Raw genomic sequence first — 12,200 nt, 5'->3', positions numbered from 1 at the left:
CCATGATTATATTTCATCATCATGAGATTCATATCTCAAGTGCATAAAACATAGGTTCGTCAAATTTTTAACATTTTTTAAGAAATATCTTGTCACGACCCAGCCCCGTGGGCCGTGACTGGTGCCCTACTTGGACACCCAAACAGACTTACATACCGGATCGACATATCAAAGACTTAATCAAACTTAACATACATTAATTTAAGCAAATACTGGGAGCAAATATCGTCTTAAGCGGTCGCCCGTACAGAAACATCATATCCAAATCCGATAGATTGGCGGAATACATATCGCCAGATATATACACATATACAGACAGATGGGTTGTTTTGGCCATAATAGCAAACGGGACCGCATTAAGACGCAGATCATAATCTCAAACGAACAAACATGACCCATGACCCACAAATATGACTACAGGCCTCTACAAACCATGACAGAAACATATGACGGGACAGGGCCCCGCCGTACCCAAATAGTCATATGTACCGAATATGTATAACAGAAGATATGTACCAAAAGTATGAGCTCCGGATCAAAGGAGTAATCCGAGTGGCAGAATATGTATCCTCTACTGGAGGATCACCAAAGCGAACGTCCGTACCTGCAGGCATGAAACGCAGCCCCCGAAGAAAGGGGTCAGTACGAAATATGTACTCAGTATGCAAAGCATGAAATACAGAAATCCGAATCATAACCGAAGCGAGGAGTACAGATTATGGATACAGAATGAGTATATCAAAATCTGTGCAGAAAATATATGTACATATCATGCAAATAAAAATCATGCATAAGGCTCAGGAACGTGGCCGCCACAACACATCATACTCCAGAAGGTTTCATATCTCCGTACAATCCCCGAACATATCGTATCATCGTACATATCAAAACACCAGAACATATCATATGCCATATCACATCATAACGCCGTATATAAGCGGTACCCGGCCCTATGGCGAGGTCTCGGGAACCGTAACACATCATACTGTCGAATATCACATAGTGCGCACGATCACAAAACCGGCCCGAGATCCGGCGAACGATATCATAGTAGTAAGCACGAGCGGAGTAGTGCGGAAACCATATGCATATACATATTTAAATGAATTCCAAGACTCGACGAATAAATACATATACATACTGATATTAGAAGGCTCAAGGTAAGCATCGAGTCCATCGGAATTAGTATACAAAAGTTACGAACTTTCAAATTACAAAACTTTCGAAAGACACATCATAGGTTATTTTCTGAAAATTTAGTATCATTCATATTGAGGAACTTTCAAATAACATTATAGGGTACTTCAAACGGAGCATTCGAAACATATGCACATATCCAAAATATACATATCCAAACTTAGACCATATCAAATATTTTTCAAATCACATCTGGAACGTATCGATTAATACTTCAAACATCATAGGCATGTGACAAGTCATATGGAATAGTTTATGGAAATCAAGGACATAGGCCATCCTAGTGGCTCTAGGAGTATAATATTTCTTGGGAGCATACATATATGTCATTCGTTTATTGCATAAAGTTCATGCCAAAAGGAAGAACGGTAAGCTTTACATACCTCGATCGCTCACTACCAAATCTCGATCCCTCGCCAAACAAATCCCGACTCAAGTCTCGGGCTCTCCAATATCTACAATAATATCATCAATTACCCAAAAATTAGCTACTAGTACTTAGAATTTTTAATTCTAATTAGTATTTGTCTACCGAAATTTCGGCAGCACCTCCCCTGTAAATTCAACATCCCCGAGAATTAAACTCGGCCAAATTCATCAACAACCATACCAACAATACCAACAACCAAACCAATAACATCAAAAACCAATTTAAAATGCATTCCACATTAGTAACCTTCCTTTCCAACATAATTCATCAACATTCAATTCAATCGCGAATTTTCAAGCCGATATCGATTCTTACATATCCACTACCAATTCAAGATCATTCAAGTGCAATTCAAACGCATTTCATACCATTTTACAAAGTATACAAAAAAAATCCTCCAAGACTAGAATTCATCCGAAATCTCCAACCTTCGGCACAACATTCACAACACATTTTTCATCTTCCCATTTCATCAACAACAACCACAATTTACACCTTAGCAATTCCATTTCCATAATTACATAAATCTACAATAAAATCACAAAATTTCGTATAACAACTTGACAACAATTTTCATGCCAACTTAAACTAGAATTCTTCCATTTGCATAAAAAGGCCATTACAACACAATTAACATAATAAATAAAATTTGATCATTCCTCTCCATCAACACTCATTTTCGGCCACACATACACATACCCATGATACAAAATTTTCATACTCTACATTCATTCCCACATACTACAACATATATATATATATAAAATTCTTCCAAGCTAAAAAGAGTAGAATCCTTACCTTTTCCAAATTCTCCACTTTGTAAAAAAAGTACTTTCTTGCCTCAAAGTTTATACCACATTGAAGAGGGTTCCGGGCTTAGTAGGAATTCACAAGAGATGAATTTTGAGCCAAAGATTTGAGCCCAACAATTTTTATTTTATTTTTTATAGAGGCCGAATGCCCCTCTCTTTTGCTCTAATGTTTTTTGTGTTCTTGAAAGTTCTACTAAGATGAAGAATAAATGGTCCCCCTTCCTTTAATATACATGGGTTTTACTTTATGTATGGGCTTGGGCCATGTAGTTGGCCGGCCACCCCATAGTTATTGGGCCCTTCTTTCCTTTTTTTTTTTCATTTCATTTAGGCCCAAATTGTTGCGGGTCTTATTTTAAAATTCCCGAAACTAGTTTCTCGAATTTCCCATTTTGCCCTTGACCTTCCTCCATATTTCCACGTCAACATTTTTCATAAAACAACACATATATTAAATAAAAAAATCAATTTGGCCTTATTTCTTACAAGTCAAAGTTATTTCGAATTTTTCCGAATATGCGAAAATACGGGATATAACATATCTTCAATTGAATATGTAATCATAGTATTTACAAGAAACATTGGATTCAAGGATGTAAGATAATGAGAACCTAAGGAATTCATAATAGGTTCATGATATTCGGAGTGAAACACATTAACAACACTCAATGTTTCATAATTTAGGGCACAACTAGAATATAGAAGGACAAGCATTGATCATGCGATTCGTGGTATGGGGAAGATTGAGTAAGCGTTCCGACATGAGGATAATTTTCCTTACATACTTTAGTCGCTACAAAATATCCAAAAAAACGAAACTTTGAAGAAGAATTCCAAAAATCTTCACTTGAACCTTTGTGAAGGTTTTTCTTGAAAACCCTATGATTGTAGAGTGGAATCTCGTTAATAATCCATATACGAATGTTAGAAACACTTAGAATTACTTAGAAATATACAAAAGGGACTTACCTGTTGTGGGAGGATGAGGAGAGGAGAGTAAGGTGGGAGGATAAGGAGAGGAGAGTAAGGTTGACCTAGGGTTGTGTGGAAGTGAAAATAGAATGAAATTTACGTAAACCGGCGTATTTATAAAAAGATAGGGCACGATCTGCGGTACAATATGCTTGCCACATATTGCAATATGCGGTTGCATATGCAAAAGCATATTAAAACAGAAAGGTTGACAATCTTGGGGTTAAAATGCGGAAGGCACATCCAATTATGCAGAAGGCTTATCCAATATGCGGACCGCATGTCTACCAAGTGGACTGCTCAGCAACCTTTCAGTAAAACAAACATATCTCCTTGTAGGAAAGTCCAAATGATAAATGGTTGGATGATTTGAAAACTGGACTCAAAGACCTTTAATTGGATAGGTAGTTCACCACACAACACTTCATATACAAGGACATGTGGTAGTTTGGAGTTGGACCTTGTGCAAGCTCATTCGGAAACTTAGTCTGTGGAGTAGCTTCAACTCAACTTGGTGCTAGAGCTCCCCTTAGACCTTAGATTACTCCTTACACGCCTCCTACACTAAAACCTTGACCTTTACTCCTAGGCCCAACCAAATTCTCCAACTTTGGGTCTACTTACCCGCATTAAAGGGTTCAACCTCAATCTGAAAGTACGGGTGTTACAAGCACCCCCTAGTAGGAAGACTTTTGCATGATTAATTCGATCTCTACTAAGGTAATTCAAATATACAATTTTTTTTTAATATGGTACAATATTTTTCATTTCAATTTCGATTTATGTTGTACGGTTAGTCGGGTAACTAAGATTTGTTCAACTTCGACTTATCTGCAGTGAAAAATTATGACTTCGAAAATGATGGAAACTTTCACAAGTTACTGTAATAGCAATTTCAAGCCTCCAGTTAAGAAGAAAGCATACAAATTAGTTTTGAAGTTTTGTAGTTATTCAAAGAGAACAAAAATCTAAAAAGGTATAGCAAAATGGTAATTAATAATCTGCATTTTATATGACCATTAACTTAATTCATATTTTTATATTTAGTAAAAGGTTTTAGTAGGAAGGATTTTAGGATTTGAAACCTTTTTTTGGTTAATATTAAGTCTGGGTTCAACATTGTGGAAGATGTAGAAAGACCACAGAGTTGTAATGCCGAAAGATTATAACTTCAAAATAGTTCAAGGCTTCTGAAATCGACACTGCACAAGCTTGTTTCACAAGTTTGAGAGAACGAAATGGATCCCTATCATAAAAGGCACCAACATGCTGCCATCACAAACTTGTCAACCAAAGAATTGTCTGCTTCTAATATGCATGGCAATTGGCAGTATTGAAAGACCATAATTCTAGAAACAAAATCAGAACTCAAATACAGAGGCACAGGACCCTTTCATATCGCTTAAATACCTCAAGCTGAGGGAACTACATGTTACATATTTTAAGAGTTTGACAATATCAACCCATCTCTTGGTTGCAATAAACATGCTAATACCAAAACTTGTACATAAACTTAATTAAATTTCTACAAGCAGCAAAGACAAAACATCGAGGAGGATGCACGGAAGAAAATTATGCACCTCAGCCCTGAATCAGTCTTACAACTTTCTTCTGGATTGAACGCGGCTTCACCGACAGAGCAACACTAAGTTCTCTCTTTGATACTACCATCCTCAGGAACAAACCAATTTCCTACTTCCCTGCTTTATGAAACGTCACATATAATGTTAGTTCCCCTTTATAGTTCAAATAGAGTGGTACTCTAACATAAAAACAACTGTATCAAGATCCAAGTTAGGATTATGTCAAAATGGCTTCAGAATGTCCATGGTCTTGTCACCTTCAGAGAATCCACCGTTGCAAACAGTCAACATGAAGCAGAAAGGTACTTCTTGCCTAGGGACACTTGAAGTACACTTGCGAAGTTCAGGAAGTTTTAAAGCAACGGAAGCAACTCTTTTACTCCAGAGTTTGAGGAAATACGAAGCACCAGAAAGAACAGCATGAGAGAAATGTTTGGATCTCACACACTCAAAACAAACCTTGATAAAATCCAATCTTAGGACCACTGATATAATAGACACTCAAATAAGACTAATACCTTGTTTGGACAAGCTTCTAAAATCAACTTATTTTGAAAAGTAATTTTTTTGAAAAGTGCTTTTCAAAAAAATACTTTTGGCGAAATGCAATTTCTGTTTGGCCAATTAATTTAAAAAATACTTTTGAACAGCAATTAGTGTTTGGTCAAGCTTTTAAAAAGTGTTTTTCAAAAAAGTGTTTTTGGGCAAAAGCTACCTTTTTTAATTTCTGGAAAACTGCTTCTGCTACTCTCCAAAAGTACTTATTTTCTCCCAAAAATTTGGCCAAACACCTCACTTTTTTTTAAAATAAGCACTTATTAAAATTTAAAAAAAAAAAAAAAAAACACTTTTGAAGAAAAATAAGCTTGGCCAAACAGGCTATAAAGCAAACTAGACGCTTAGATCTGCAAAGTAGTCATATTGGAACTCAGATAGGGGAAGCCATCCTGCATGCCATGTTAGTGAAGTGAACCAAATGTAGATTCAGCTTGATATTAAATTACTATATCAGTGTCCTTTTGTTAATACTCAGATGATAACATGCTTCCATAAGGGTCCAGCAAAGATTATTCAAATTACCAACAGAGAGCAGCCATTTGCTAATGGGGCCCCAAAAAGCTTGGTTTAACGGCCTTGAGCTGACGGTTGAAAGAGATCAATCATTAAGGAGCATGATGTAAACATATTTCTGAGAAAAGAACATAACCTCGGATGCATTTCAGAAATCTTATTTGCAGTATTTCACTACCATGGCAGCCATTCAGTAGATAATGGTCCCACCTCTCCAATATCAGTCATATTACAGAATAAGACATCTGTGAAGTGCCAATACGAGCCAAATGTATAAGGACCTGAAGAACTCCTCTGACTTTAATATGGCAATTACCTAAGGTGTAAGCTAGACCCTAGAAGGGTAGAAACTGCAAGTGTCGGACCATACAAGAATCACACCCCCAAGTCAGATGGACTTCATTTCTTGCTCAGCCATTGTATATGTGAGGCCTTAACTTTCAACAAAGGAAAAGTAAAACAAAATTATAAGACACTAAAACTAATGTTAAGAGGTCTAACAGCTTCCTAAGGATTCAGTTATTTGTCAATGTCCATGGCACACAGCTAACTTGTGTTGCTTCACTACATATAATTTTTTAACTAGTCAAATAATAAAAGTTTAGTCCATGTATGAGTCAGTACCTTCCAAATTATATCCCCAAGCAAAATAATGCCACCACTTATAACATATCTAAACTAAAGAAAAGAAGACTGAATTGACTTTGCTGCAACTAATTGCCAAATAACACATTATCAAGTACTTTTTTTCTATTTCTTTATTTTTCTTTGGGGAGGTTGCGGAAGGGGATAGTAATCGCGCTATATCATATGTACACAATGAAAGGCACGTTTGAGAAATCATTTCGAAGAAAAATCTACTGAACTTCTCCATCCTCACCAAATTCACAATCTTTGTGATCCTCATAGTCACCATCCCTATGAGAATCAGTCCGATGATCTCGCTTTTGTTTCTTATGCTGGCCCTCCGAATTAGCTTCCGAACTCCAGACGTGCTGGTCCATCTATTATATCAAAGCTCTATATATTAGAAAGATTCAGAGTTACCAAAAGGAACAATGTGTGTGTCTAATCTTTAGATATTTTCAATGATGATATCAGACCTGTTTTGATTTCTTATGATCACTGTCATGTCTGTGAGAACTTCTTGAATGATCTTTCTCATTTTCATCGTCATCAAAGGAACTTGTATGCCGCTTGCGGTGTTTCTTATCTCTGTCACTTCCTGACCTTTTGATCTCCTCGAAACTGTATGTCTCAGCCTTGTCGCTGTCTGTACCATCTTTCTTGGTTCTTTCTCTCTCTTTCCTGCTTTTTTCCCCTCTGTCTTTATCCCTCCTATGCTTTTCCTTCTTCTTTTCTCTATCTTTCCTTTCCTTCTCTTTTCTTGCCTGCAGAGACACAATTCAGAGCCAGTGAACTGCAACTGAATAGAGATTTTTTTTTTTTCTATTTTAGCTATTAGTTAAGAACAGTGGCTTTCCACGCTAGCCAACAAATGCCTCTTTCGGGAATGATGGGAATTTGCAACCTTCTCAAGATTCAAGAAAGGAACCGAGTGTGACAGATAGCGCCAAACCCAAAGGTCTTAACCATCATATTAACTTAATTGGGATAGTATAACTTATAGTAAATGTTGATACCTCATATTTACCATTATTGACTCACACCATCAGCTATATTAATTTTCCTTTTAGTAACTATTGCAACCCAAACATCTTACCTCATATTTAACACTACCGCCTCACACCATTAGCTATATTAACTTTCCTTTTAATAACTATAGCAAGCCCAAACATATTTGAAAATCTTGTATTTGTAAATCAAAGTTGTCTTACACACTCAATACAACCAAGGAAACATGAAAGCTTCATTATTTTATACTCATATAGGTTGTGAAAAGAAAAATTAAGAGAGAATAACTCTTGTGCAGATTTGGAAGGCCTAACTTGTAACTGGATTTAGGTGTAATTACACAGTTTGGCATGTCTGTTCATCATGGAATTGGAAGTAATTGAAAGGAAGAAATTACACTCCGATTCACTTGGGGGGTGGGGGGGACGTTGGTGGTAATTACATGGTGTAATTACCCGCTGACTTTTCAAATTCTTTCTTTTTCTTAAATACACATATATTTGTCACATTACAACTTCTTTACATGTTCATCTGAAAAAAAAAAAAAAAACTATATATTTTTTTATAATTACGAAGATCAAGCTATGTTATTACACTTGTGCAAACTGCAACCAAACATGACACTGGGAATTACACTGTGATTCTTTTGTGAAAAACAAACAAGTCATTGTAATTACTCGACTTTGTGATTACTACCCTAGTATTTAGATTGTAGTTTGCAAACAGACCCTTATTGAATTTATTTTCTTAATGATACTCTCAATTTTCAAGATGCCCCTCAAATTCAAGAAAGTGAAGCAACTTGAGTTTGCTTATTTTGAAGGGAAAAAAAAGCATAGTAAACAGTTGCCTGAAATGTATTGCCAGAATACCAATCAATTGCTGGAATTCTTTCTTTTTGAAAGCCCTGGTAATTGCACAAAGTGCTTCTAGCCGCACAGAAAGAAATGAATAAATTTTTAGCTATATTATGTTTCCCTTTTGTAACTGTAGTAAGCACAAAAATCCTACCCAAATATTGCATTTGTAAATCAGAACTGCTTATAGACTCAATACAGCCGAGCAAAAATGGAAGTTACATTATTTTATACTCATAAGATACAAGGTGCTCTTCACTAGAAAACGTTATTTCCACTGTCCAGCCTAGAAGGAAAAGTGAATTCACATGAAGTGGCTAGAATATCAATGCCCAACCAGTTATAGATTGCAGCCCCTTAAAAGTAGTTTCAGCGACCCTAAGTTTGTCTTGAAAGAGAGTTCCGTAGAATCTTATAGTTCCACAAGGGTGAGTCAAAGCTTTAATAAAGAAAATAGAAGACAAACCATATCAGCCAAAAGCACACCCACACCACATCTACTACCCCCACTCAAAAGTAGCAGGAGAATAAGGGTTTGTAGTAATTCAAGTACCTTATCCTCTTGACGCTTCCACTCCTTCTCTTTTGCCTTTTCTTTTAGTTCATTAACAAACTTGTCAAATATTTCCAGCAGCAAGCTCTCATCACCCATTATTCTGTAAAAACAATAACAGCAAAGTAATCCACATTCAATGTTACGCATAATGAGAATTGTGAGATTATGGGTAAAAAAGTAAATATCAATAGCATTTCATCTATAGAAAAAGAGGCTAGACAAATTAAAAGTAGAGATTTAGTAGCATACTTCATCGGAAGCTTGAAACAATCAACAAATATCAGAAATTAAAAAGCTGGCAAGTGCTAGAGCTATTAAACACTGTTGGAACAACTAATAATTGATATCAACCCTTTCTTGAGTGATAAGTTAACATTAAGAGTGACTTAGCGAAATGGTAATTTTTTTATAATAAGGTAACCTTCAGTGTGTGAGACTGACGTGATAACCAACTACACCACGAAACCTGTTGTATGACTCACGTTATTCTATAAAAAAAAAGACATAGCCTACTTAAATGTGGAGCAATATAAAGCAACAAATTATTCATCACATCTATTATTCTAAGGTACTTTCTAGAAGTATGTGAATAACTGAGTTGAGAATATTGGAGTTAGTCCTTGAAAATAGTATCAATTATCAGAGTCTCCAAATATATGATCCTTGCAGTCATGATTACTAATTCTAGATTAATAAAAGCAAACGTAGCTCCTTGCCTATCTCCGAAGAGGGATTTGCAGTCCTCCCATTTCGACGATGCAGTAATTTCCTGCAACCACAGCAACAAAAAAAAAAAAAAAAAGATTATGGTTTAAAGGAAAACATTATGGGATCCCGTCTATTGCAATTTGGGAGATTGTAAACTGTTTACTATACCTTTGATGCATGAAGAAGTTCATAGAACTCATCTACTAGACGTTTATGCCTTTTAGCTTCTTTTTCTTCTCTCTCCCTGGCCCTTTCTAGTAACTCTTCAAAGACAAACTGTGCAGTTGAAATACGCACATTCAATACTCAATGACCCGGAGCGTCCAAAAGCATAAAGGATAAAGTTTAGAAAGGAAGCATGGTAGAAGATTCAACATACATGTTCAGCATAATCCATGTATGTCCTCTTGTTCCTCCGTTTGGAGGGCAAGGGGGATGTTATGTAAAAGTTCTATTACCCTATTTTTGGAGCAACTCCTCACATAATAATCTTTGGCAAAATGCCTAAAAAAGGTTTTGAGATATTGAAAGTATACTAAAAGCCTACAGGAGAATCTACCAACTGTCTAACCATAATTCTTCAACAGGATACCTTGCAATTCCTATTTTCCACGTAGATAGATTATACACCATGAACACAAATAACATCCAAAAGCCAAATGATATTTGAAGAATGAGATAATATCCTCCTTCCGAAAATAGAAAAATGATATCATCCAGTTATGCTGTTTAACAAATATCATAGAGCTTACCCACTAACCTTAAACAGAAAACTACAAGGCAAATTGCATTGAATTAAGCAACTTAAAATATGTGCTGTAGGTGTAAATATTAAGCATCGCCGTCCAGAAAAGAAATAATGTAACTAGGGAAATGGTACCAAAACTGAAGAATGAAAGCAAAAGCTAACACCAAATATATGATCAATGTGGTCCTCGTCTTTTTGCTAGAAGGTTTCATGTTTTCTTGCTAACCGACACACAAGTCGTCTTGACTCCATTACAAGAAGATCCAAAATTTTATGTGGTATAGGTTATGGTTGATACTAAAGGAAAATGCCACTAACCACAGCTGACTAGTCACCTAGGAGTTGTCAATTTAGCTTTCACAAACTGACCAACTTCCAGTGAAACATAACATGGAAGTACTACTTATGCTTTACCACTCAATCCACTCAACTTACACAGCACCTGTCCCAAAGACAAAAAAAGGGGGACAAATATATACAAATCCATTTAGTGAATGGTGTTCTTTAATTTCACATAACATTCAATTCTAACGAGGATTGATGTGAAACAGTATACAGTACTTAGCCATAATTAGACCTTTAAGTTGGTATCTGATATTGGTGGAGAGCTAATGTACTTTGCAATTGCAACTTTAAAATCTTCAAGCGTCCAGGTTGATGTCAATCCAATCTGAAAGCAGAGACAGCTCAGCAAAAATATTAGGTACTAGCCAAAGCACAGCAGAGGTTAAAAATGAAGAGTATTGATTACCTCGGTCATCCTCACTGCATCTCTAATTCGTGACTTGTCATCAAGATACTGCAGCAACAAACAAGTAACAAAAATTCACGATGCTATATCAGTAACAAAAATAGGATACTAAATGGAGCCTTGTCCATGCATTTGAGTTACCATGAAGTCTATAAATTACAAGCAGGGTGATGGGGACATAATTTATTTCATGAATACCAACATTTGTCCCGTTGTTCAAAGTAAGTCATCTACAACATCACAAGGCAGTTGACACACAAACGTGACTGCATAGACCAGGTTAAATTGAAGGAAAAATCAAGCCCTACTCTTTGGATAATAGCCAAAAAAAAAATGGAGTTTATCGCTGTTAATAGCTCTTTTATATATACACTTGATAAGAATCACTTCTGCACACAAACAGTAATACAAACTTTAAAGATAAAGACAAAAAAAAAAAAAAAAAAAAAAAAGAGAGAGAGAGAGAGAAAGAGGATGCCAGCATCTGATTTTATGTTGAACTCTCACCATCCCACTGCAAGAGCCTAATTCAAGAAAACATTACCAAATTCAATCGTTGAAGGAGAGTGGGAACAGGATCTGTATCTATGCTTGGATACCAGCATAGACTCCCTCTTTCATCGAGAAAAGAGATAAATGCTACTCCCTCCATTTCAATTTGTTTGACTTGGCACGGAGTTAAAGAAAGTAAAGAAGACATGTGGGTTGTAAAGGAGATGTGATGGGGGCACATGGATTGCTCTAGAGTGCCCCAAAAGTTAATTTTTTGGAGTTAACACATGTTGCATCACGTCAGAGAGGGGTGCATGGCCCCATATCAGAATAGAGGTCAAAACAACTAATGCTACTACATTGGGCCTAGATATTTTGGCCCAAAGTA

The 12,200-nt window shown here is 36.1% G+C and overlaps 1 protein-coding gene across 20 annotated transcripts in view; it reads right to left on the bottom strand.

The window, feature by feature from the left end:
* Positions 1-4,758: 4,758 nt before the first annotated feature.
* Positions 4,759-12,200, bottom strand: part of LOC132644131 (pre-mRNA-processing protein 40A-like) — a 28,239-nt gene continuing 20,797 nt past the window's right edge. For 14 of the 20 annotated variants that reach the window (XM_060360689.1, XM_060360691.1, XM_060360690.1 and 11 more), the window contains 7 exons: positions 11,321-11,368; positions 11,147-11,239; positions 9,990-10,097; positions 9,830-9,882; positions 9,111-9,213; positions 7,169-7,456; positions 6,745-7,069 (listed from right to left, as the gene is read on the bottom strand). In XM_060360689.1, the coding sequence (XP_060216672.1) occupies positions 6,923-7,069; positions 7,169-7,456; positions 9,111-9,213; positions 9,830-9,882; positions 9,990-10,097; positions 11,147-11,239; positions 11,321-11,368 (840 nt within the window). In that variant the 3' untranslated portion in view covers positions 6,745-6,922. Of the gene's footprint in view, positions 5,115-6,744; positions 7,086-7,168; positions 7,457-9,110; positions 9,214-9,829; positions 9,883-9,989; positions 10,098-11,130; positions 11,240-11,320; positions 11,369-12,200 lie in introns of those variants that run through there. The other 6 variants (XR_009583823.1, XR_009583822.1, XM_060360692.1 and 3 more) reach the window with 6 other exon arrangements.

Source organism: Lycium barbarum, chromosome 6 (assembly GCF_019175385.1).
Source record: "Lycium barbarum isolate Lr01 chromosome 6, ASM1917538v2, whole genome shotgun sequence".
Taxonomy (NCBI): domain Eukaryota; kingdom Viridiplantae; phylum Streptophyta; class Magnoliopsida; order Solanales; family Solanaceae; genus Lycium; species Lycium barbarum.
This window is presented reverse-complemented; position numbering and strand designations above follow the sequence as displayed.